General features: G+C 61.4%; 2 protein-coding genes across 2 annotated transcripts; one reads left to right on the top strand and one right to left on the bottom strand.

Annotated features, from left to right (window-relative positions):
* The first annotated feature begins 429 nt into the window (after nt 1-429).
* IRF5 (interferon regulatory factor 5) lies at nt 430-5,245 on the top strand. The gene is made up of 9 exons (XM_084206747.1): nt 430-552; nt 1,355-1,725; nt 2,145-2,331; nt 2,694-2,746; nt 2,838-2,868; nt 2,945-3,226; nt 3,514-3,903; nt 4,203-4,321; nt 4,397-5,245. The coding sequence occupies exons 2-9, from the start codon at nt 1,555-1,557 to the stop codon at nt 4,628-4,630; spliced, it is 1,467 nt and encodes a 488-aa protein (XP_084062873.1). The 5' UTR covers nt 430-552; nt 1,355-1,554; the 3' UTR covers nt 4,631-5,245.
* TNPO3 (transportin 3) lies at nt 5,103-26,533 on the bottom strand. The gene is made up of 23 exons (XM_084206746.1): nt 26,362-26,533; nt 20,786-20,986; nt 20,092-20,165; nt 19,266-19,422; nt 17,525-17,668; nt 15,674-15,849; nt 15,059-15,197; nt 13,845-13,991; nt 13,260-13,367; nt 12,805-12,896; nt 11,494-11,633; nt 11,238-11,429; nt 10,039-10,130; nt 9,458-9,534; nt 9,181-9,241; nt 8,593-8,733; nt 7,948-8,064; nt 7,411-7,505; nt 7,125-7,281; nt 6,668-6,835; nt 6,423-6,535; nt 5,757-5,847; nt 5,103-5,679 (listed from the first exon to the last, which is right to left on the bottom strand). The coding sequence occupies exons 1-22, from the start codon at nt 26,485-26,487 to the stop codon at nt 5,787-5,789; spliced, it is 2,778 nt and encodes a 925-aa protein (XP_084062872.1). The 5' UTR covers nt 26,488-26,533; the 3' UTR covers nt 5,103-5,679; nt 5,757-5,786.

The raw sequence follows: 26,533 nt of genomic DNA on the forward strand, positions 1-26,533 counted from the left end.
CCCCGGGAGCAGGCCCCGCCCATTCCCGCTACATTGTTGCCGCCCTTGGTCACGCCCACCTAAGCCACGCCCGCTCATTGACAGACAGCTGACACAGGGGCGGGAGCGCGGGCGCGCCCACAGATGAATGGCAGCTATGGCGACCAATCAAAGCCCGCAAAGGCGCCCCGCTGTTCCCGCCCACCGCGGAGATCCCCGCGCGTCACGTGGAGAGGGAAATGGATACTGTGTATGCAAATATATGCAAGGCGTATGTTAATGAGGGGTCTGCCAGCAGTGCAGGCTGACAGCCGGGGAGACGGGGCGGGACACGGGGGGGGACACAGCGGGACAAGGAGGGGGGGACATGGGGGTGAAGACCTGGGGGCCACACGGGGGGGGATCGGAGGGACACGAGAGGGTGACACAAAGGGAGGGTCCGGTGGGGACACGGGGAGCCCCGCTCCACGCCCCGTGTCCCGGGGCGGTCCCGGCCGGTCTCGCCCCACGCCCACGCCCGGCCCCGCGTGCGGAAGCGCCGGGCGGCGGCCCCGGGATCGGCCCCGAGCGCAGGTGAGACCCGGGGCCGCTCCCGACGGGCGCGGGGGGTTCCCGTGGGGTGGGACCCCGTGGGGAGGGGGCCGCGGCAGTGGGCGCCGCGGCGGGGCGATGCTGAGATGCCGGGAAAAGCCGCGGGGACACGCGGGGACAGTGCCTCGTCCGCGAGGGGGGCGCAGCCCCGGACACGCCGTGCCCAGGCGCGGCGGCCGCGGCCGGGCCCGTCCGTGCGACACGCGTGGGCGCTGCCCCGCGAGGGGGGACCGGCGGGGACCCCCGGCCCGAGGGGAGCGGAGTGGGCTCCCCTCGCGGGGCTCCTGTGGCTGCGCGAAGAGCGCGGTCGGGATTTCGCGTGTCCCCGTGCCCCGCATGTGCTCTCCGTGTCCCCCCATCCCTCGTGTGCCCCCCCGTCCCTGTGTTCCCCGTCCCCCTTCATCCTCTGACCGTGTCCTCTCCATCCCGTGTCCCCTCTCTCCTCATGTCACCCGTGTCCCTCCACATCCCTTCTCCATGCGCCCTGTCTCCCGTACGTTTCCCGTGGCCCTGCACATCCCCGTGTCGCTACGTGCCCCCCATCCCTCGTGTGTCCCCTGTCCCCTGTGTACTCCCCTTGCCAGGGGGTCCCTATAATGCCCAGTCTGCCCTCTGTGTCCCCGTGTCTCCCAACCCGTGTCCTCCCCTTGTCCCTCGTGTGCCCTGTCCCGTGTCCCCTCCGTCCCCCTCACAACCCACGTTCCCTGTGTCCCACTCTCCCCTCTGTGTGTCCCCTGTCCCTCCTGTCCCTCCCCTTCTCAGCTCCTCTTTTCTTTCCCTGAAGCCACCGCAGCTTCTGCTTTCGGGTGCGGGTGACGCCCCCGACACCCACGGGGGAGGCAGAGCTCGTGGGGGCCTCCCGCACCCTCCCGGCCCTGAAAGCGGAACCGGGGCTCCCCCGAGGGGCCGTGCGGGGCCCGGTTCCTCTTTCGGGACCGAGGGCGGCCCGCGGGGTCAGGCGGCGCCCGCCGGTGTCCCCAGGCCATGGAGCCCCCGCGGCGGGTGCGCCTCAAGCCCTGGCTGGTGGCCCAGGTGAGCAGCCGGCGCTTCCCGGGGCTGCGCTGGCTCGACCCCGAGCACCGCCGCTTCGTCATCCCCTGGGGACACGCCACCAGGAACCCCCCGGGGCCCCAGGACCACGACACCATCTTCAAGGTGACCCCGGGGACACGGGGCGGGAGTGACAGTGGGCACGTCGGACAGGGACAGTGGGGACGTGGGGGACATGGGATGGGGGGTGAGGTGTGATGGGGTGACAATGGGGACATGGGATGGGGGCGAGGTGTGATGGGGTGACAATGGGGACATGGGATGGGGGCGATGTGTGATGGGGTGACAGTGGGGACATGGGATGGGGGCGATGTGTGATGGGGTGACAATGGGGACATGGGATGGGGGCGATGAGTGATGGGGTGACAGTGGGGACATGGGATGGGTGACAGTGGGGATATGGGGTACAAGGGACAGGAGTGACAGGGACACAGGATGGGGGTGACAAGGATGACGGGGGCACATAAGATGGGGGGTGGCGGGACAGGCAGGCTGGGGGTGCCGGGCGCTGACCCCCCCCGCAGGCGTGGGCGCAGGAGACGGGCCGGTTCCGGGCCGGGGACCCGCCGGACCCGCCGCGCTGGAAGGCCACGCTGCGCTGCGCCCTCAACAAGAGCCGCGAGTTCCGGCTGCTGCTGGACGGGCCCCGCGGGTCCCCGGCCCAGCCCTTCCGCATCTACGAGCTCTGCGAGGAGCCCTCCGGGGGCGCAGGTACGGGGGGACTCTGGGGGGGGCCTTTGAGCAGCCCCCGAAGTCCCAGCACCCCACAAAGACCTGACATCCCCCAAGTCCCCCACGCCCACAAACCCCAGCACCCCATGAGGTCCCAGCCCCCCAGCAGCCCCCCACACCCCACAAGGGCCCAGGACCCCCAGAGACCTGCCCCCCCCCAAGGGACCCACCCCCCTGTGAAGCCTCAGTGCCCCATGAGTCCCCAGTACCCCTCAATATCCCCCTCATGGGTCCCCTGTACCCCTCAATATCCCCGCCATGAGCCCCCATGAGTACCCTCAATATCCCACCCCAGCACCTCCAGTTCCTTCTGCATTTCCCAGCCCCTCTCTCCCTTGCAGATGGGGGGGACGAGGATGACTATGGCTGCAGTGGGGAGGAAGACGTCAGCCAGGTATCTGGTGGGGCTCGGGGTGGGGGGATCCCCAAACTGGGGACGCCCCAGAGGGCCAGGGGGTCCCTATAACGCCCACTCTGCCCCGCAGCTCCACAAGATGACATCCCTGAGCATCGATGGTGAGTGGGGGGCTCAGGGTGGGTCGGGGTGTCAGGGGGGCTGGGGTGCGCCCTCTGACCCCCCTCTCTGCTCCAGACACGCAGCACGGGGGGGACCTGCTGCCCCCCTACCCCTGGCCCAAGGAAGAGGCCCCCTCCTTTGCCAGCCACTGCCCCCCGGGGGGGCCCTTTGGGCCTCCCCCCCCGGCGCTGCTCCAGGGGGAGGCGGGGGGCACCCACGGGGCCCCTGAGCTGCTCCCCGGCGCCCTCGCTGAGATGGGGCCCCCCCTGGGCCCCCCGGGGCCCTCATCCAGCTGCCCGGTGGCACCAACAGAGCACCTGATCCCCGACCTGCTCGTCAGCCCCCACATGCTGCCACGTGAGCAGGGCTGGGGGCTGGGGGGGTCATGGGGGTCGTGAGGCCGTGTGGTGGCTGGGAGGGTTGGGGTGGCCGTGGGGTGGTGGGACAGAAGTGGCCATGGGTGTGGGGTGTCCATGGGGTGGACGGGAGTGGCCACAGGGTCGCTGGGTGAGGGTGGCCGTGGGGTAGCTGGATTGGGGTGACCGTGGGGAGAGTGGCTGTGGGATGGATGAGGGTGGCCAGGGGGTGCGCAGGGAGGGCCCTGGGGTGCTCCTAGCCCCGCTGACCCTGTGGCCCCCCGGCAGTGACTGACCTGGAGCTGAAGTTCCAGTACCGGGGCCGCCAGGTGTGCGCCCTGACCGTCAGCAACCCCCACGGCTGCCGGCTGTTCCACAGCAGCCTGGAGCCCACGCGGGAGCAGGAGGAGCTCTTCGGGCCCCTGACGCTGGAGCAGGTGCCCTTCCCTGCTCCTGACACCATTCCCAACGAGAAGCAGCGCTTCTACACCCACCAGCTGCTGGACGTGCTGGACCGAGGGCTCATCCTGGAGCTCCAGGGCCAGGACCTCTTCGCCCTCCGGCTCTGCCAGTGCAAGGTCTTTTGGACTGGGCCCTGTGCTGCGCCCCAGCCCGGCCCCAACCCCATCCAGAGGGAGACAAGGACCAAGCTCTTCAGCCTCGAGGGCTTCCTCAACGGTCAGAGGGGAGGGGTGGCTGGCCCTGTGTCCCTTGAGGGCAAATGGATTGGGATGGAGAGGCCAGCTGGGGTGGGGGCACACCAGGCACATGGGGGCATCAGGGGGACAAACGTGCAATGGGGACACCAGCTGGAATGGTGGGGACACCAGGTGGCACATGGGAACCTGGTGGAATGGGGGGACAGGGCTGGGATGGGGGTCACCAGCTGGCTCTCAGGTTGCTCTCAGTGGGGTGCTGGTGCCCCAGGCAGGCACGAGGCCCCATCCAGCCCCTCACCTCGGTGTTGGGCCCTGCAGGCCTCATCCAATTCCAGAAGGGGCAGACCCCCACCCCGCCCCCCTTCGAGATCTTCCTCTGCTTCGGCGAGGAGTGGCCGGACCAGAAGCCCAAGGAGAAGAAGCTGATCACGGTGCAGGTGAGGGGCCGGACCCACGGCTGTCCCGGGGCACGGCGGGGACCCCGCCCCGGTGACGCCCTGCGGCTCCTGCAGGTGGTGCCGGTGGCTGCGCGGCTGCTGCTGGAGATGTTCTCCGGGGAGCTGTCCTGGTCGGCCGACAGCATACCGCTGCAGATCTCGCACCCCGACCTCAAGGACAGGATGGTGGAGCAGTTCAAGGAGCTGCACCAGCTCTGGCAGAGCCACCAGCGGCTGCCGCCGGCACAGCCCCCGCCCGGCCCCTCCGCAGGGCCCTGGGCGCTGCCACCCGGCCCCCTGCCCCTCTGACAGGGACATGGGGACAGCGGGGCACTGCCAGCCGGGGTGAGTCACTCCGTGGCCATCGCGGCTGGTGGGGCCGGGGCCACCCAGCACCATCCTCATCCCTGGGCGCTACCCCCGTCCCCGTGCCTGTCCCCCCAGAGCTGGCAGAGACCAGCACCAGGGGGCTTCGCAGGGGAAGGGGACCGTGACCCCCCGCCCTGGGGCAGCTCTGCGCCCCTCCCTGCATTGCCAAGGATAATCCCCCTGGGAGTTTTGGGGGAAACAGCGAGAAAACAGAGCTGGGGCCACCTTGGACCTGGAGCCCCAAGGGATGGGGGGTATCCAGCGCTGGGGGGGGCACAAAGCAGCCCCAGCCCTGGGAGGAGAACCAGAGGGACTTTAGGAGGTTTTAATTTATTTTTTCAGTTTTTTGTTGTTTTTTATTGTTCTCGAGATGGCTACACACCCCCGGAGGGAACCGCATGCGCCCGCCCGCCCTGCCCGCACTCGAGCCACCGCCTCCTACCCCAAAATCAAACCAAAGAAAACCCCGAAAAAGGAAAAAAAAAAAAAGAAAAAACCAAACAAGAAAACAAACAAAAAAAGCAGAACAAAATAAAATATAAATCTCTATTTGCAGAGTCCGTCCCGCCTGTGTCGTCTCTGGGAGTCGGCACCAGGCAGGCCACGGTGGGCTCAGGGGGGCAGCGCCCCAGGACCCCCAGACTGACCCCCTCATCTTCCTAAACAATTTGTACTGTTTGTTTTTTGTTTGTTTCTTTTCCTTCTTTTTTGTCTCCATTTCACAGAAAGTTTTTCTACTTCTTTTGCTGCCGGGTGGATCCGAGTGGCTCTGCGTGGCTCCGGTGCCTGGTGGGTTGCAGTTGGGTTGGAGGTGCTGCCCTGGGGCTGCTGCTCGGGTGGTGGCCGAGCCCCCGGGGGGCCGCCGGGACCCCCGAGCCCTCCTCCCGTGGCTCCGGACTCCGGGACGCGCTGGAGCGGGCGAGAGCCCTCGGCTGATTGTGGGACACATTCTTGGGTTGCTGTTTCCTGTCTTCTCCTTAAAGACATTCCTGGGAGGAGGAAGGGAGCTTCAGCCCTTTGTCCCCAACGTCCTGTGGGGCGGGGGACCCCGGAGCCAGGCCCTTACCTGGGAGACAGGTGCCACGTGGAGCCGGAGCTATCGGAACAGGCGGGTGAAGTCCCTCAGAGCCCAGCAGACTTGTTTACATTCCTCAGCACTGCAAGACAAGGGGGGACATCAGGGGGTGACCCCAAGGGGACATCTGGGACCCAGGGAAGGTGTCCTGCCAAAGAATGGGAGCTGGGAGCGTGACAGCTCGCCTCCAAGGTGTTGGGAGAGATGAAGGGACAATCATCAGGGCAGAACGAGGTTGGCAGCCCCCGGCACTGTCCCTGGAGGAGACTCATATGCTATCACAGCTGGGCGGCTGGGTGGAAGGAACCAGCTGTCCTCGGGCACTCAGCATCTGGGATTTGTCCAGGGACAAGAGGGAGGTGATGTTCCCAAAGCAGCTGGTGGCCCTGGGAAAGGACAGGCCTGGGCAGGGCCTGGCAGCTGGAACCAGTGACTCACGGGGATGAGGAGGTAGCTCAGGAAGGGGGGGCGGCTCCACAGGGATTGGGCCAGGCAGAAAAACCCGTTGGGTGACAGCAAAGGCCCCCAGGGCCCCGTAAGCCCGTGCAGGCAGGTGGCACATCCCAGCAGGATCAACAGCACAGGCATGGCTGGGACTGCTGGAGGCCAGCCTGAAGGAGGGAGCTGGTGCCAGCTGGAGACCCTGGTGGCTCTCACCTGGTGACCTGCTTGTGGAAGTCAGTGAGCTGTTTGTGTGTCACCTGGATGGCTCCGCCCGTGGTTTCCTTTGGCAACCCCTTCAGCGAGTTCTCCAGCCAGCGGCAGAACGTCTGTGCCAGGGAAAGGGAGGAACTTGGAATGTGGAGCCCAACTTGGCTCCCGGGCCCTGCCTCAGCAGAGCTTCGGGGTCCCAGCCCTGCCCTCTGGGGCCCATCCTGTCCCTGCGGGGTCCCTCCCCTCACCGGGCGATCGATCTGCATGATCTCCCAGAGCACCTCGGCGACGTCGGGCAGGGTGTAGGGTGGGAGGCAGAAGCAGCACGTCTGCAGGAGCTGGTTCACGAGCTGCTGGCCCAGCTGGGTCATCACCTGGTTGATGAGCTCCTTCCGCACCTCAAAGTCCTCCTCATGCTGTGGGAGGAAGGAGAAGGGGGTGGGCAGGGCCTGGGGACAGGGACAAGCTCCTCGTTCTGCAGGCAACCCCCAGAGCTTCTCTGCCAGTAGCGGTGGAGAAACCAGGGTGGCTTGTGGGGACAACAGGACAGGGCAGATGAGGATGGGGGGCTGACGGCATTTGGAGCAGCCTGGGACAGTGGGAGGTGTCCCTGCCATGGCAGGGGTGGAACTGGAGGGGCTCTGGGGTCCCTTCCCACCCAACCCGTTCCATGATTCCATGGTGACATCCCCACGGATCACTCACGTCGTTGGCCACCCCGGTGTGGATCAGATCCCGCAGGAATTTCATGACGCTGCAGTTGGCGTCCCGGTGGTCCAGGGTGGTGGCAGCGATGGCCCACTGCAGGATGGGGATCATCACCTGGCTGCGCAGGAGGGTGATGGGGCTGCGCTGGATGAACCTGCCCGGGGAGACAGACGGACGTCAGGGCAGGTCCTGCCTCTCCCCGCTCCACTGCTCCTGCGGGAGCCCCCACCGGGACCCTCCACGAGGGGAGAGGGGCCGAGTGGCCCGTGGAAGGAGGTGACACCTGGCTGCCAGGCGGAAGAGGTCATCCACGGTGTCCGGGTGGTTCTGGAGGCCGTTGGGCTGCTCAAGGAGCTGGAAGGTGGGGATGCAGAGAGCCTGGGGAGAACAGGGATCCATCAGCAACTACCTGGGATCAGTCCTCAAGCTGCCCTTCCCCACACGGAACAGGCCAGGGCTGCCCCATCTCTGGAAGTGTCCAAGGACAGGCTGGAGGGGGCTGGGGACAACCTGGAATAGTGGAAGGTATCCCTGCCCATGGACAGGCTTCAAAGTACCTTCTCAGCCAAACCAGTTTGAGACTCTATATAGACTGGATATTAGGGAAAATTCCTGCTGGAAAGGCTGTCCAGCCCTGGCACAGCTGCCCAGGACAGAGGTGGAGTCCCCACCCCCAGAGGGATTTAAAAGCTGTGTGAATGAGGCACTTGGGGACAGGGTCAGTGGTGGCCTCAGCAGTGCTGGGGGACGGTTGGACTTGATGGGCTCAGAGGGATTTTCCACCCTGAGTGAGGCTGTGATTTGGGCAGGCGGGCCCCACCTGCAGCATGTCGAGCAGGCCCTGCCGGCAGCCCTCCTCCATGCCGTACTCATCCACCAGGATGCTGCCCAGGTAGAGGAAACAGGAGTGCTGGTGTTCCCGGTACACATTCACCATCTGGGGAGACACAAACGCTGCACAGGCACCGCCACATCTGCCCTGACCCCACATCCCTCCAGGCCCAGCCGGTCCCCTGTAGGCAGGGACACCCCAATGGACTCGCTCAGGCCCTGGGAGTATCTCTGTGCTGAGGCCACCTCAGCCAGCAGCACTTCTCCATGGAAGTTTCCCCTTAGAGCCTGGCAGGAGCCAAGTGGAGCAGGGAGCACCCACCTCAGGGATTCAGGGATGCTTCCCTCAGGCTGGGTTACCTCCCCACGGAGCTGCACCATGCAGGGTTTCACACACTCCTCCCAAATCACAAACACACACGGGGATCCACAACCTCCCAGCACCCTCCACCTCTTTCCAAAGCCTCTATCCTCCCCAAGGGCTTATGCCGGAATTCCCAAGACTGCCAGGATTCATCGCAGCACTTCCCAGTGCCCACAGCCACCCCCGTGATGCTTGTGGCAGCCACAGCGACCTGAGCGAGCCCCCCGGGCCAGCTGTGTCCCTTGGGTGCCGCAGAGCCCCCAGCCCCACCTGGGTGACGAGGGGCTGCAGCAGCGCGGCCGAGCCCTTGCCCACGCAGCGCACGGCGAAGCGCAGGCAGCGGCAGCAGCGCTCCACGATCCGGTTGTCGGCACTGTGCTTGTTCAGGGTCTCCGACAGCACCGGCCAGATCTGGGCACGGACACGTGGGAGTGGTCACACCTGACTCAGGACACTGCCCGCTCCCTCCCGGTCCCCAGAACACCCAGATCCCAGTGAAGGATGGCAGACGAGGGAGAAAAGCTTTCTGGAGGAGCCTGGGGTGGTTTATCCCCTCCAGTGCAGCGTGGCAAATGGGACATGGGCAGGGAAATTAAACACCTGGGGCATTCCCAGAGCCAGGGCCCCTTCCAGAGGGCTGAAGCTTCAGATCTCCCCCTCCACACCCCAATCCCTGTTTCCAGGAGGCACAGGAGGGTGCCACAGCTCCCCTCCTATGCAGCCATGGGCAGACTCATGGATCCGCTGGCAGTCAGGGACTGGGACAACATCCCAGGTACCCCCATAGCTGGGAACCCCCACCCCAAAACCCTCCACCAGAACCCAGTCCCCACATCCCAGCTCTCTCCTCCCACGCACCTCCTGAATGACTTTTTGGCACGGGTGGACCTGGCCGTTCTCAACAATGGGGTTGGTGTGTCTGTGGGAACAGCCAAGGGTTAAGGGGGGTTTGGGATTAAAGCCAAGGGAAAGGTTGGAGCTGTGGGAAATGGACCAGGAACTGGCTTGGGGGGCACCTCAGGAGCTGGAACCTGGGGAAGCAGAGACTTCCAGCACAGTCCCCAAGGGCTGGGGAGAAGCGGGCGGTGCAGAGTCAGGCTCTGGGGGAGCAGCAGTGCCCCAGCTCCTTCCTCACCTGAAGATGACGGCGAGTCGATCCAGGGGCACTGTAGGGTCTGAGGAGAGGCCATTGCTTGGCTCCTGGGAGAGCAGCTGGAAAACAAGGGAAAAGGATAGGATTTCAGGAGCACAGGTAGCCCTGGGAAGACACTGCCTGGACACTGACCACACCAGCAGCACCTCTGCACCTCCTCAGGTGGGATTAGGGAAGGGCTCAGTCGTGGACATGTCCTGTGTGGATGCTGGGCTCTGCCCCCATGGAACAAAGGACAGGATGAGAGGGAATGGCCTCTAGCTGTGCCAGGGGAGGGTCAGGTTGGATACTGGGGAAATTATTCCTGGCACTGGCATAGCTGCCCAGGGCAGGGGTGGAGTCCCCATCCCTGAAGGGATTTAAAAGCTGTGTGGATGTGGCACCTGGGGACATTAGTGGTGGCTTTGGCAGTGCTGGGGAACAACTAGACTCAAGGGGCTCCAGGGGCTTCTCCAACTCAAACAATTCCTGGCTCTGAGGACACAGCTGCTGTAGCAGGGCTGGGGCCTGGCCACTGTCCCCAGTGTCCCCTCCCAGCTGCAGTCTCCCCCATCCTGACGCACCTTCTTGAGCGCCAGCACCTGCACGGCGCAGAGCTCGCTCAGGCACTCCGAGATCTTCTCCAGGGGCAGCCGGGCCAGCACCAGCGCCGTGCCTGCAAGGACATACACAGCTCAGGAGCAGGGAGGCCGGAGGGGCGACGACATTCCCAGACGGAATGGCTGCAGGACAGGGGTCGGGCCTGGGAGAGCTTCCCCGCAGCTGAACCTGGCTCTGGCTGAACCAGACACCGAAACGCTTCAGTCCCAGCAGGGAGCAACACTGGTGTGAGGGACAGGGACAGGCCAACAGATGCCATAAGCACATCTGGGCTCACCACATGTTCCCAGTGCCCCCGTCCCAGCCCAGCAGCACTGTGAGATCCTGGGAATCTCCAGGGAAGGCACTTCAGGGCTCCCAGCCATGGAACATGAGGAGCACTGAGCCGCTCCCACTCCCAACGGGCAGCAGCTCACTCCTAGCTCTGGCACAGCCAGGATCTGGCTGTGGTGCCAACCACCCTGGGAGGAAACCTCCCTGGCTTGGGAATTCCTGGCTTGTTCTAAAGGAGGGGGAGAAAACCCTTTGGCAAGGAGAGGAGCAGCTTGGCCAGTGCTGGGGCATCCATTGGACAAGGGGAGTTTTGTCTCCCATGGCAGCACACGACTGCAGGGAAGGCTCCCTGGCTCTGGGGATAAAGACTCCAGCAGCACTGGAATTCACTGAAAATCACTAAGGCACATCCCCAAAACCAGCCATGGTTGAGGAGGCTCGTGGTGCCCAACAGTCCAGTGAAACACCAACACTGAGTTAAAAATCTCCTTTCTTGAGCCCAAACTCTCTAAAAGAATGACCAATACTCCCAAATCTCCACCCTCTGTGTCCTGCAGGTGATTCCTAGGGCTTGGATGGAACAGTGACCCACTGCCAGCCTGGTTCTCAGCATTTCCCACACATTCTTCCCACATATCCAGCCCAGGACAGTCCCTGAACTCTGTTTCAGCCATAGGGACAGTTACCAGTCTAGGATTTATTTCTGCCTCCAGCCCCAAGGGAACTCCTGAGGATACTCTGCATGTGGAATGGGACTTGGGGCACATCAGGACAAACCCCACAAGGATGGGCTCAGCACCCTGGGGAGCAACTCCCATGGATACCCCAGCAGTTTCCATGGATACCCTGGCAGATCCCAGGATGACCCCCAGACCCCAGGGATACCCACCCTTGAGCAGCCCCACGGCGGCCTCCGGTGACAGCGCGAAGGAGTCGAGGGCGCGGGCGATCTCCAGCAGCCCCGAGAAGTGCTGAGCCATGTGGTCCCGGCACACGGAGCAGATGTTGTGGATGGCCTTGGCCGCGGCCGACGCCAGGCGCCGGTCACAGAGCCCCTTCATCAGGTAGCCCAGCACGGGATCTGCGGAGACACGGGGTCAGGGGGGCCGGCAGGCGGGGCGGGGCCGCGGGGGCACGGGACTCACCCAGGAACTGCGGGTTCCTGTCCACCACCTCGCTCATCTCGCCCACCAGCTCGATGCTGGTGTAGCGCACGGCCGTGTGCACCGACTCGGGCAGCCGCACCACGCCCTCCAGCACCTCCACCAGCGTCGGGTTGTTCTCCCTGCGGGACAGCCTGGCTCAGTGCCCCCAGCGGGCCGGGAGGGGCTGCCGGACCCTCCGCCACACAGGAGACCCTGAGCACTCTGAGAGTGCCATGTGACTCACTGGGACAAACCCTGCTCAGCCTGGCTCAGCCCCCAGGGAACGGACAGGGAACACGGAATGCCTCCGGGGAGAGCCCCACCACTACGGGGGGACACGAGAACAGGGGGGTTCATTATCTGGGGACTGAGCCCCACCACTACGGGGGGACACGAGAACAGGGGGGTTCATTATCTGGGGACTGAGCCCCACCACTACGGGGGGACACGAGAACAAGGGGGTTAATTATCTGGGGACTGAGCCCCACCACTACGTGGGGACACGAGAACAAGGGGGTTCATTATCTGGGGACTGAGCCCCACCACTACAGGGGGACACGAGAACAAGGGGGTTCATTATCTGGGGACTGCCTCCTCCACAGCAGGAGGGTGTGATGGGTGATCCCGGGCTGGTGGGGACAGAGCCCCAGTGCTTCCAGCCAGCGCTCCCAGGAACAAGGCATCGGAAAAGCGAGCAGGAGCAGCCTCAATACAGATAACAGGAGCTGGTGATGTGAAGGGACGGAGGTGACTCCTCCAGGCGTCTGGGGAGCAGAGGGATAGGATTCCCAGCCTCACAAGGAAGGGAGGGATAGTGTTACCAGCCTCCTTGGGAAGAGGAGTGACAGCAATCACAGCCTCCCAGGGAAGAGAGGGATGGGGATCTCAGGGTCCCAGCGGTGAGGGACAGCATTCCAAGCCCAAGGAAGGTTAGCTGGGTTGTCCCACTGTTGGCAGTGCACAGGACTTGCTGTGGGCTCACCACCCAGGGTGTCACCTGTCTATGCTTCCACTGCCACTAACATAGGAGGAAACACTTTCAGTGACTTAACCTTCCCTAAGGATACCTAGGAAAGCTTCACCTGGATGTGGAAGGATCCCCAGTGAATGGTTTGGGTGTGAACAGACCTCAAAGCCCTTCCAGTGCCACCCCTGCCATGGCAGGGATGCCTTACAGAGTCCCAGGTTGTTCCAAGCCCGGTACAACCTGGTGTTGGATGCTGCCAGGGATGGGAATGTCCTTGGGATATTTGTGGTGTCACACAGAGGCAGCCCTAGCCCCCAGCCCCCCTGGCTCTGGGCAGGACTCACTGGTCGACGCTCTTGGCGATGGAGGCCATGATGAAGAGCACGGCTTCTGTCACCTCCCAGGGCGGGTTCCCGTCCTTGAGCGTTGCGTAGAGCTGCAGGAGGGGATGGTCACCGAGGGGCCAGGAACCCCCATCACCAACCCCTGCCCCCAAGGTCCTGCTCCTGACCCACCTCCACCCCAAACTCCCCACCCCTCACCGATCCTACTCCCCAAATTCCCCCCCAGCTGGGGCCTGCAGAAACCCCACATTCCACACTGTGGGACCACAGTGGCTTTCCCCAAAATGTCAGAAACCTCCTGCTGCTCCCACACCTCCCACTCTCCCAGAACAGGTCCCACCACACATTTCCTTGTGCACGGGATGTGTGTGACCTCCTACAGTCCCAAAGGCCACCAGGGCTCAGTGACCTTCCTTGGCATTTGCCTGCACCTCACTGCACTCCCATAAACCCACCTGAGCAAAACACTCCACTGAGCCCACCAGGAAGATCAGGTCCTTTACCAGGTCCGAGACACGCATCCGGAACTCCCCGAAGTCATCGGTCTCCTCTGGGACTCCCTCCTGAGGGAGAGAAGGGAGAGCACAAGGACAGCTCAGGGGAGCTCAGGCTCCCACTCAGCCACAGCCAGGGGAACACCGGTGATTCTATTTCAAGGAGAGCCAGCATTCCTGCCCTCCTGTTACAGACCAGGGTCTGGAGAGCTGTGCCCAAGGAAAACATGACCAGCCTGAGCACACACTGAGTATTCCTGCTCTAACAAGAAGAGGAAGGGATGGGAAGCAAGGGGATGAGGAGGGGAGGAGAGAACAAACCATCCCAGAGTGCACGGAAGAAGATACCAGCTGTGGCTAGTAAGCCATGCCATCCTGATCCCAATAAAACTGCCTCAAGCAGGGACAACACAGCTTCCAAGGGGACATACACATCCCACTGCCCTGGCAGCTCCATAAGGACACACACATCCCAGTGCAAGGACACACATCCCAGCTGTTCCCCAGGGACACACACACCCCCCTGCCCATTCCACAGGCCCTTACATGGTCGGAGTCGAGCTGGCAGTGCCGGGCCAGCGCGTGCAGCAGGCGCTGGATGTAGGCTTTGAAGATGCTGTGGATCACAGCATCATCCGTCTTGTACAGGTGCTCCCCCAGTCTATACCAGAAGTTGAAGGAAATTTCTACCACCTGTTTGGAAAGAGAAATACAGCATTTTGTTACCAGCAGAATGTTTTTTCCCCACTGTCAGTAGTCCCAATGGAGAAACAGAAACCCTGGCCCTGGGTGGCAGCAGTGGCAGCACCACAGATGTGTGTCAGAGCTGCTGTGCCACACAGTGGTGACACAGGGACTGGTTGCCCCAGATCCACTGATTTCTCTGCCTGTCAGTTAATAAAGGGCTTGGGATCCCCCAGTGACAGGGAAGAGCTGCCCCAGCCCTTGGCAGCCAAAGCTTCTCCGGCCCAGAACCACCCCAGAGCGGGGCCTGGGGCTCTGGGAGCAGCTTGGGCTGCAAGTGGATGCAGCCCCTTTGTGGTGGGTTCTTTTATTTATTGTGTGGTTATTGCACAAAAACCACGAGTGCAGATTTAGTCAGGAGCAGCTGCAGAGCTGCATGTCCCCCTCAGCACTGATGGCACAGGATGAAGTTGTGGCCAAGGAAAACTGAGCTTAAAAGACCTCGGAAGAGAAGGAAAGGGTCCCAGGGACCCCAGGGAGCATGTGGGGCCTGCTGGAGCACAGCTGCGCTGCACCTCCCATGGCAAACCAGCCAGGCAGCAGCTTCCATCCGCTGAACACAGGCAGGGATCAGCTACTGGCACTTAAAGGCTTGGGAAGAATAAAAGGATAAAGAATTAAATAAAGAATAAAGAGACCAAAACAATTACAAGTTTTGCTCCTAAGGCAGGTGGGTGGGCACTTTGATGTGAACCAGCATTTCAGTCACTCAACAGGACAAAATTCCCAGAACCACAAATCCCCACTGAGCTCGACCTGAACGTGTGGGAAAGCACTAACAGGGGTTTCAGAGCTGCGCTGGCAACTCCAGGACACCCAGAAACGTGAAGCCAGAGACCTGGCCACGAGTGCAGAGCAGGGATTGCAGAGCCCGCAGCTCACAGGGCCACGACTGTGGCGGCAGCGGCAGCAGCGGCAGCAGCGGCAGCAGCGGCAGCAGCGGCAGCAGCGGCAGCAGCAGCAGCAGCAGCAGCAGCAGCAGCAGCGAGGTTTCCCCAGTGCTGGCTGCAGCTCACCTCGTACTGCGGGTGCCCCGCGCAGATGAGCAGCAGCTCCAGCGTGCGCAGGTCGCCCAGGCCCTGGCCTGGCGTGCACACGATCTTGTCCAGGAAGGTCTCGCACAGCTCGGTGAACACACGGCAGTAGTTGAGCACCCTGCAGAGGGACAAGGGCACAGGGTTTGGATCAGCCTTGCGGGCTTTACCCCAGTGCGGGGCACGGCTGGGCCAAAATGTGCCCAGGGCCTTGGCCAGAGCGAGAAACCCCAACTCCTGCTCTGCCAGCAGCTGGCAGACGCTCCAGCAGGGCAAGTGGGTGCAAACACTGGGCTCCAATAAGCAAATCTGCTGAAATACTGATCTCAAACTTCTCCAAAAGCCCAGTGAGGGCACGGTTCCAGTCCAGCCCAGCCCCTGGCCCCTCCATGTCTCTCTTGCAGTGAGGATTCTCTCTGACCCCAGGATTTGGGTGTGACCTCACGAGTGCCCAGCACAGGGACGGGCACTGCCGAGCCCCAGTGCCCCCAGCACTGCTGATGCCCTGGCACTGGTATCTCTGTTTGGAGGCTGACGTGGCACCAGCTAGGCCAGCACTCGTCCCTCCCGGCCACAGCACAGCTCCCTGTCCCTCACTTGTCCAGGTCCTCCCGTGCCACAGCCATGTGATAGGCACTCTCAAGGGTGAGCACGCCCTGGAAGAGCTGCAGGGCCAGAGGCAGGTTGGTCTCCACGTTCTCGATGGCATAGAGGGCTGAGCACACACAGTCCGACGCAGCCTCGTGCAGGTTGGACGAGGTCTTGTCCTGTTGCTGCAAGGCACAAAAGCACAGCAATTATCAAAGAGTCATGGAATCTCCTGAGCTGGAAGGGAGCACAGATCCAGCTCCTGGCCCTGCACAGACACCCCAACGATCCCAGGGAGGGGATTGCATTCCTGGGAGGGGAGCTCTGGCAGCCCTAGGGCTGTGCCCATTTCTCAGGGAGCCTGGGCAGTGCCCAGCACCCTCTGGGGCAGAACCTTTCCTACTTTCCAGCCTGACCCTCCCTGACACAGCTCCAGCTGTTCCCTGGGTGCTGTAACTGGTCACCAGAGCAAAGATGGGAGCTGCCCCTCTGCTGCCCCAATTATATCATGCCATCAGACAGTAATGAAACCACCAGATTTTTGTTCTTGTTCCCACAATGGATGGATTTGATAGTGGAGATCTATCCCAACCCAAAGAACTCTGTGGAAACACTTTGTAGAGATCCTGTACAGCCACAGCCCCCACTAGCCCCCACAGGCCTTATAACCTGCTTCCCTGGACACTCCAGGTGAGACTGACCCAAAGGACCCTGGCAACTTCCCTGGCAAACACAGGAGGGAAAACACCAGCTGGAACCCAGGGCAGCTTGGAGGGAAGGAAACCACCATGCTGCTCATCACCTGGCTGGACAGAGAGTCATCACTCCCACTGGGAGGAGAGGTGGGAGTTGGGGAGTCCTTGGGGGGGATGGGGACAAGGTTTCCACAAGCAAGTGGAATATTGACCAGGGATGGTCTGGGGGTCAGTGAATTCCATGGGTGGTGACTGAGTGAGGGGGATTTACAGGGGAGGAGACAGGACATACAGAGAACCGGGAGAGAGCAAGCAGGAAGGAAACAAAGGAGCAGAGACGGTGAGTCCTACTGAACAAGATATCAATGGATTTGGGAAAGAATTCCTGGTGCCGCTGAAGGGAGAAGGGGAGGAAGGAAAAACACCCCACCTAAAGTGCCATTAACCACTAAACAGGCTGGTGAGCCCCACAGCCTGTCCTGGGAACAGCTCCTGCTGCAGCTCCACTCAAAGCAGGATCCCACATGGATATTCAGGATCCTGCATAGATATCCTTCTTGGGAGCCCTCATCTGCATTTGTCATTGATTAAATCATGCAAATGAGGTATTCCATGGGAGAGAGGGAGGAGGGACAGACAATGTCTGCAGCAGAAACCTCCATCCTCCAGGAATTCCTCACTCTGACTCCACTCCCTGCCTGCCCTGGCTCAGTGGCACCGGATTCTCCACACCTCCAGCCCTGCCACACTCAGCCAGACAAACACCCCAACTCCTCCAGGAGGGAATCTTCCAATGAGAAAGGGTCAGAAGATGAATACTGCTTTACTGACAGTCTGGGAAGAAACCAAAATAACCTCAACCCCCCTGATTTGACCATCAAACCCAAACAGAGGCTTCTGATGCCCACCCACGAGGATGACAAACCTCACCTGGCACCCCCTGAATCGAAAAACCTCACCTGGCACCTCGTGGGCAGTGGCACTTCCCTGAGTGCACTTCCCAGAAGAGGGACTGCCCACTCTGTGGAGCTGATTTGGCCCAGACGGAACCAGAAAGTCCCTGTGTGACACAGGAGGGATGAACACCCTGCCCCACACCTCAGTCCTGCTGGGATTCCCCAGTGCCCCCACCCTGGAACCCTCCTACCTCCTGGGAAACACTCACCAGCACCTCGAAGAGCAGGGACAGCAGCTTGCTGTTGGCCATGAAGGTGCTGTCCAGGACACCCAGGTTGAACCAGCTGCCCAGGCACCGGAAGATTTTGATGAGCATTTTCTCCTCATTGCCTGCCTTCTCCACACATGTCACCTGCAGGACACGGCAGAGCGAGTCAGGATCTGATTCCAGCAGGTGATCCATGAGAAATAACCAGTAACATCCCCTGGAGTCTACATAAGAACATTCCAGGGGCAGGCTGCTCCCAGCATCCCTGTCACCTGCAGCCCTGGACTCAGGGACAGAGCCCACAGGAGCAGGAAGAGCAGCTGGAGCGCCTCCCCATCCCCATCCTGCAGGATCCCATGTTGGGCCAGCCGCAGCACAGCCATCAGGGATGTTCACACCTGACAAATCCCAATTCAACCCTTCTCCCAAAAAACCACCTCTGCAGAGATAAGCTGCTGCTGAGAGCCAGACCTGTCCCGAGGGACATTCCAAACATGCCACCCCGGTCCAAGCCAGGATGCGGGATGGCTGCAGCTCCTTCCCAGTGCTGGCCAGTGCTCCAGCAGCAGTCCAGTCCCCAGCAGAGCCCTGCCCAAACCCCCAGCCTCAACTGGCACAGGGAAAGGGGGAAGAGGTGGACAGGCAGGACATGGAAGATCCCAGAACCCTGGACTGGCCCAGGAATCTTTGCACAAGAGCTTCCAGAGATCTCCTCCCTTGATACTTCAGTCCTAAAGGCAGAATGTCCCTGGAATGCTGCTTTAACCCCATTTTTAACTGAAGATGGGAATTTGGCATTTAAATTCTACACAGAAAATATAAATTTGGCTCTTCAGGTAGGTGGTGGAAATGCCCATGCTGGTACCAAAAGGGAAAGCTCAGGAAAGCTTCAGGCAGGTGCAGAGGGAGTAGGAATGTGCAGGGACAGGGCCAGCCCTTGGTGATCCTGTGTCAGCTCTGAGCAGCCACAAGCACCAGAGCAAGGTGACACTGCCTGTGTCCCCAGCATGTCAACCAGGATCTCCCAGGGATCCTGGGAAAAGCTGGGGCTGGACATGGCTGGAGGGGACAGCCCAGTATGGGGGCCCCCTGATGTGCCAGCTGGGATATCCCAGGAAAAGATGGGGCTGGAGAGAACAGCACAGTGTGGGGACTCCTGATACTCCAACCAGGATCTCCCAGGTGCCCCTGGAAAAGCTGGGGCTGGCTGGCCAGGGTGGCCCTGGAAGGGGACTTGAGGAAGGTGGAGGAATTTCAGAGTGAGCTAGGACTTCCTCAGACAACTTCTCCCAGAACAGGTAGAGCTGGGCTGCCTTGATGTCTGCAGCGGCACTGGCAGGGAACTCTGCTGAGATAAACATGGAATGGGGGAAGAGGCTTCTCCAGCAACACCTGAGCTGCTGAGCAGAGGGCACAGCTCAGCTCCATCTCCTGATACAGGGTAAGGGGAAGCAGCCTTGAGCTGTGCCAGGGGAGGCTCAGGTTGGATATTGGAAAAATTCCTTCCTGGAAAGGGCTGTCCATCCCTGGCACAGCTGCCCAGGGAGGTTTGGAGTCCCCATCCCTGTTGGGATTTCAAAGCCGTGTGAAAGTGGCACTTGGGGACAGGGTCAGTGGTGGCCTTGGCAGTGCTGGGAGATGGTTGGACGCGCGGACTCTGAGGGCTTTTCCAGCCCAAGCAAGGCCCCGATGCCCTGAGGCGGGCTGGGTGCCGTGGGCAGAGGCAGCTGGAGCTGCTCACCAGCAGTGACACCACGGTGCTGGAGTAGTAGGCCAGGTCCTCGATGATCTCGGTGCGGCGGTTGGCCCCGATGCGCAGCGAGCGGCTGTGCACCTCCTCGGGCAGCACCGTCAGGATCTCCAGCAGGAAGGGCAGCGAGGTCACGTCATTGCTGTACCTGCCACGAGGGACAGGGGGACACCTCAGCACTGGGGAACAGCACAGCCAGGGCTGCAGGGCACCCTGGACCACAGCAGGGCTCTAAGATCCCTTCCCATGCCACGCATCCCACAATTCCATATTCCATGGATTTGGCAACAGTCCTGTCTCAAGGACGGGCAGTGTCCAGCCACAGCCCTGCCAAGAGGAGCCTCCAGGATGGCTCAGCCCAGATTTACAAGAGAGCAGTGACAGAAGCTTTCCCAGCCCATGAGCTCTGGGAGTCCAGGTGCCACTGCCCGGACAAATCCCACCCTCTCCTGTTGCCAATGGACTCAGGGTGGTGGCAGCCCCAGGGGCTGCTGCTGTCACTGTGCAGCAGCGTGTGGCATCCCGTGGGGACATCTAGGGACACCCAACAGTGGCTGGCTCCAGCCCCACCGCTCCATCCCACAGCACAGACACAGCTGAGGGAAGAGGGATTGTCCCTAACAAAAGAGGGATGAGGAAAAGCGCTGAGTGTTGGGCTGTGAGCAGGGAAGCATGCATGGCAGACAGCCCCTCCTGCCACCACCCAGGGCAGCTGAAATCACCCATCACAGGAGAAAAACTTCCCTTTCCTGCACCACACCTGCCTGATACAGCCCACAGAACAGTCCCCAGGCCAGAGACAGGAACAGTCACTCACTTCTCCACCAGTGTCTGCACACAGCCCTTCCATGAAGCCATCTGCAGGGCAAGGTCAGCTATTGCCAAAGCGAGCTGGAAGGGAATGGAAAACACATGGATCAATGTGGGGAGTGCTGGGATGTGCCCAGAGACAGGGCAGGCAGGCAGCTCTGGAATGCACCCCAACATCCCTGCCAGCAGATAACTCAGGAATCGTTCCCAACACGGCCCATGGGCAGGGAACTCCAGGATCCATCTCCCCCATCCCTGTCTGTGCACAATCCATGCGGTGAACTGCGGGACACCGGCTGCCCCGAGGGCTGATGAACTGGAGGAGAACCAGGCAGCCACAACATTCAGGGGCTGCAGGAGCGCCCTGGCTCAGCCTGGGGCTGTCAGGCCCCCCAGTGCCACAGGAACATAGGGATAATGGGAATGGAGGGTGCAGAGAAATCTCCCTGAACACCCAGGGCACTGCTAGGCTTGGTCTCCATGGCAGAGCACAGGAAAACCCCGGCTCCTCCTCTCCAAAGAGCAAACAAGGATGAAGTAATGGATGTAACTAAGTGATGAAGGAGGGAAATCAATCTTGTGCCAGGCCAGGAGCAGGGATCAGCCTTCCCTGTTTTCCAGCCCAGGGAGAGTGGTCCCAGAGTGACTGCCAAGAGCAGGACATGGAAGGAGCAGCTCCATCCACCCCTGCCATCACCAACCTGTGTGACAATGACTGGGGACAGGTCCTTCAAGTTCTGGATGTGGGACAGCAAAGAGTCCCGGAGTGAGGCGTGGGAATCTGTGGGGAGTTCATAGAATGAAGTTTGGATCTTCATCTTCATGGTCTGCGCTGCGAAGTAGCAGGACTCCACATCCTGATGGATCTGCAGCAGCTGGTCTGAGATCTCCCAGGCATGGACCTGTGGGAAAACCACGCTGTGGTCAGTGGGCAGGGCTGCGGGGGTCAGGGTGCTGCAGACAGTCCAAATTCCCAATGGAAACACAGTCCTGTCCTGCCAGGGCGAGTCCAGAGAGGCCCCAGAGCTGCTCCAGGGCTGGAGCCCCTCAGTTCCCAGGGATCCAGGCTGGGAGAGCTGGGGGTGCTCACCTGGAGATGAAGAGGCTCCAGGGAGAGCTCAGAGCCCCTGGCAGGGCCTGCAGGGGCTCCAGGAGAGCTGCAGAGGGACTGGGGACAAGGCCTGCAGGGACAGCACCCAGGGAATGGCTCCCACTGCCAGAGGACAGGCATGGATGGGATCTTGGGAATGAGGAATTCCTGCCTGGGCTGGGGATACCAGGCCCATCTGAGGGCCCACACCAAGACTCCGGAGCTGAACATGGATGTGCCCGAGAGCTGGAGGAGAACCAAGCAGGAGCACAAGGCCTGCCCAGCCTCGGGGCAGCTCCAGCCAGTGCCAGGCTGATCTGATCCCAAAGGCTCGGTCCTGAGTGTGGGATTGGGGCACTGGTGAGCCAGGGAAACACCAGGGAGACTCCAGAGCCCCCTGGCTGGGCTGCGGCATGGGAACAGACCCACTGCATCCTACAGTCACTGAGGGTGGAAAAGATCTTCAAGACCATCCAGTCCAAGCTGTGCCACATCCCACCCTGTCCCCAGCCCACAGCACTGAGTGCCACGTCCACTCCTTCCTTGGACACCTCCAGGGATGGGGACTCCAAACCTCCCTGGCCAGCACGGTTAAAAATCCCAAATCCAGCTGTGGAAAACCTGGGAACAAAACTTGAGCCAATTCCATGAGCTTCACAGCCATTGTCTCTGACAGCCTTTGGGACACAGGACTTCCCTGAGCTCAATCCAGAGTGAAATAAAACATCTGCATCCCTAAAGCCCAGCTCTGGCCCTAATTCCAGCCTCACTAATGAAGGCAATTCCATCATGACCCTTGGCCAGTCACTCCAACAGCCAAACAGCTCTTTGTAATAAACCACTGCCTGCCCACCCTTGCTTCCAGCTGCGCTCCAGCCTGGAAGACAAAATAATTCCCTTTCCAAATCTCTCCCCCAGGCAGGACAGCTATGCCCAGAGGCACCCCCCCCACCAATGCTCCAGCCCCAAACCCTGAGCCAGGGCTCCCCAGCATCGCGTAGAGCACAAGAGGGCAACACCAGGCAGGATCAGCTTGATCCAGGCTGATTCTCAGGAAAACCCCGTCTCTTGCATATGGAAAAGGAAAACATTTAGCTGGCAATAGCACAGGGTCTAGATCCTGACCTCACTCCCAGAATTTCTGCTAGGAGTTCTTTCCACGGCCACTGGAGCCTGGAATGCAGCTGGAGCCAAATGCAGAAGCCAAAGAGCCGAGACAAGCTGGGGAGGCTGGGACCCTCAGCACCCCACGTGCTCCCCTCTCCTCTCCCTTCCTCCTTTCCACAGGATCTTCTGAACTGGGAACCCCCAGAGCCCATCGAGCCCAACAGTTCCCCAGCACTGCCAAGGCCACCGCTGCCCTGTGGCCCCATGGCCCCAGGTGCCACATCCCCATGGCTCCTCAACCCCTCCAGCTTCAACCCCCAGAGCCAGTGGATCCATCCCTGCCACATCCAGGCAGAAGCTCCCCGCAGCTTCCCACGGGACACTGCACATTTTCCCCATGGAATGCTGGTCCATCACCACCCCTGACCACATCATGGTCAAGGAGAGCCCTTCCAGAGCCTTCAGACAAGCTCCTCTGCTGTTTCCAGGCTCTGCTCCTCCTTTCCCAGCTGCCTCCATGACAGGGGCTGTAACTCCAGTATCTCCTGGTGTAAAACTCACCTGGAATGACACTAACAGGAGTGAGAAAAGCCTGGAGCCACTGCTGTCATAAACATCCCCCCTGGATTTACTTATCCTCACAGGGAATTCCCACGCTGGGAATAAACAAGAAGTTAAACTCCACACCTACAACAGCCAGAATCCCACCAAACCCTCTCAGTAAATTCCTTCTCCCTTCAATTAACAGGTTGGTAATTCCCAGTTTGGATGGACACAGTGGCAGACACGGGAGATCCTCCCAAACCCACCAACCCCAGGGCACATGGATAATCCGTTTGGGAGCCCAACTCAGCAAAGAGCACAATTATTAATGGGCTGTGAGCACCAATGACTACAAGAAGCTGTTTCTAAGCCTGAAACTCCTCATGGCACATTCAGGAATTCTACAAAGCCAGAGGATTTCCCTCCCAGAAAACACTTCCTGAACCCCCACTGAAACCCAAACCAACTTCCACTCGATCCCCATCAAAACCCCAACACTCAGCTCACAGCCATGAATCCACATGGAACATTCCAACCTCCACTCAATCCACACCAAAACCCCAACACTCAGCTCACAGCCATGGATCCACATGGAACATTCTCCCAGGGCTCTGCTCCAGACACCAGGATGCAGAGAAACTCCAGCCATGAAGCTGGGAAAGCTGGGACAAGGCCAATCCCACACTGGGTAAAGCTCCTGTGCCTGAGGAAACCCCAGCTAGTCTGCAATCAGCCTTCACACAGCAACCAGCACACGGCTGGCTGAAGGAGCCTCAAATTCTGGGATTTAGGTCAACTTGCACTGAGCTCCCCAGTGCTGTGCAGGCTCGGAGCTGCTCTGCCACGTCTGGCCCTGTTTCCCAGGAACAGCCAGCATGAAAGGTGAGAGTGAGGCTGCTGGGGGAGCTGAGGGACAAACCTGAGCACCCGGGGCCCGCCAGACCCAACCTGGACCCCACGTCCTGCAAGAGATCCCAGGGATGGCAACTGCAGGGATCTCACTCAGGTTTGGGGGTCCCCAAACCTGAACCCCACAGAGTGACTCAGGCACCCAAACTCAGCTTTAGGCTTTGCCTTCTCATCCCCAGGATGGGATCTATCCCTGATACAACTTCAGAAGGCTCCACCCCACACAGGGTAACACCACACCACCTCCGAAGGCTGCAGGCAGCTGCCCTGCTGTTCTCTGCCCACCCTTTTATGCCCTCAGGTCCATGCAGTGCACCTGTGTGCCCTCTGCTCCCTGGGCACACCTGGGCACTCCATGGCTCATTGCTGTCAGTGCTGCTCACCTGCTTCTCCCAGCTGCACCACTGGGGATGGGCTGGGGCAGCCCCCCTCCCCATCACTACAAACTGTGTGCCTACACCCAAGGCCAGGTGGGACAGTGGGGCTGGAGCAGCCTGGGACAGTGGGAGGTGTCCCTGCCATGGCAGGGGTGGCACTGGAGGGGTTCTGCGGTCCCTTCCCACCCAGCCATGCCAGGATTCCTTGATTACAAAACCAGGAAGGCAGAAACCAGCAGGAACCCCACCCTGAGAGCTCGTTCCAGCAGGGGCAAACGGGACAGAACTGAGCAGGGCTGGGCGCTCTGGAAGGGGCACAGACTGCCCAGGGGTGCCAGCAAACAGCCCCTGACAGGTGGCACTGCAGGGACATGGCCTGGCACAGAGAAGGATCCAAGCAAACATCCCTAGGGGGGTTAATCCCAGTGCCTCCATCCAGACCAGGGCACGAGGACACCTGAGGGACAAAGAGCCCCAGACAGGGCCACCAATGCCACCATGACTCCCATCCCACCGGTGTCACTGTGACTCCTGTCCCATCATTGCCACCAAGCTGGGAAAGGTCCCAGTGGAGCATCCCAGCCCTGCCAGGCCATGCCAGGGAGCTCCTGCTGTGGAGGGTCACCTCAGTGCCCCCACCAGGGCTGGGATAACTCAGCAGCTCCGAGGAGAGGAAAGGGCCAGACGGAACCAGGCTGGGCCTGAACAGCTGGGGAATAACTGGGATTCCTTCTGGGAGCAGCACATAACGCTCAGAGAGGAGCAGGGGGAATAACCCAACAAGAGGGGAGAAGCAGGAATGCTGCTGCATTAATAACAACATTGTTACTGCTATTATTATTATCATCATCATTATTTCTGCCATTATCATTATTTCTGCTATTATTACTACTACCATTCTATCAGAAACAGCCAAGAGAAACTGGAGCAGGGACCCCGGGATTCCCAGGTCCTTGGGAATACAAATTAGTCCCCAAAAGCCCGAACTCTTCTGGGGATGGGGCGGCCTCACCTGGGGACACCCCTTTACCCAACAGCAATCCTGGGGGTCTCACCCAGGCAGCCCTCGGCCCTACTGGGTGACCCCACGTTTGGGGGGCCCTGGGACAGGGATTCTGGGGTCTCACCCAGGTTCAGGGGACCTGGCACTGGACCCATGCCTGAAATGTGAACCTCCCTCCTCCAGCTGCCCCGAGAGCTCTGCTCTGGCAAGGCCCTGCCCAGGGGGAAATGGGGGCAGCAGCAGCAGAGACCCCAGACCCAGCTGTGGACATTCCCTTGGAACTCCGATGGGAACTGCAATGTGGCTGTAGCACTGCAGGGAATTCAGGGGGGCAATGGGGAACAAGGAGCGGCAGGATTGCCAGAGGGCGGGAAGGGGCCGGAGCCGCTCCGGAGGGAGCTGGGACACCCAGAGCAGGGAGGGGCAGGACACAGCCCCTCCCCGGCCCCACGGCCGGGAATCTTGTCCCGCTCCTGGGGAGGGCTTGGGGAGAGAGGGGAGCACCGAGGGGACACTGCCCAGCTCCGGGGAGGGGAAACATCCCCCCCCGGGAGGGGGGGACAAAGCGGCTCCAGCAGGACCAGATGAGGCCACAAAACACCGACAAACACCCCAAAGCCGGGGGTGTGTCCTGAGGGCTCTGGGACTGACGGAGGCCTTGCCTCATCCCCTCACGGATGCCGGCGGCTCTCTCACCCCGGCCAGCAGGAGAAGCCAAAATTTCCCTCCGGGAGCCAATTCCTTCTTCCCAACTCCCTCAGGACTGTGCCGAACGTCCCAGCTTCTTGTTCCTTGTGTCAATCACGGCACCGAGGAACAGTTTGGGTGGGAAGGGACCTCAGAGCCCCTCCAGTGCCACCCCTGCCATGGCAGGGACACCTCCCACTGTCCCAGGCTGCTCCAGCCCCAGTGTCCAGCCTGGCGTTGGACATTCCAAGGATCCAGGGGCAGCCACAGCTGCTCTGGCAATCCCAGCCCAGACAGGAATTTCTAATTCCCAATCTCCCATCCATCCCTGCCCGCTGGCAGTGGGAAGCCATTCCTTGTGTCCTCTCGCTCCAGGCCTTGTACAAAGTCTCTCTCCAGAGCGTTCCCAGGGATGGGGCAGCCACAGAGCAGCGGCAGCGGTGCGGTAGAGGCTCCCCGAGGCCGCCAAGGGGCCGCCGTTCCCTGCCCCGCCCCACCCCGGATGCGGCCCGAGGCCTCCCCGCGAGCCCGGGCCCGGTACCCGCCGCCCCCGGCTCTCACCGAGCGCTGCAGTTCGCCCAGCCAGCAGCTCGCCCGCTCCTTGCCGCTGGGGTCGGGGTCGTGGTAGAGCGCCTGCACGGCCTGCTGGACGAGCTGCAGGCTGGGCCGGCCCGGCCCGCGCTCCATGGCCGGTCCCTCAGCGCCGCCCGCCCGCCGCCATCGCCGCTCCGCC

Source organism: Fringilla coelebs (genome assembly GCF_963513975.1).
Source record: "Fringilla coelebs genome assembly, chromosome: 5".
Taxonomy (NCBI): Eukaryota; Metazoa; Chordata; class Aves; order Passeriformes; family Fringillidae; genus Fringilla; species Fringilla coelebs.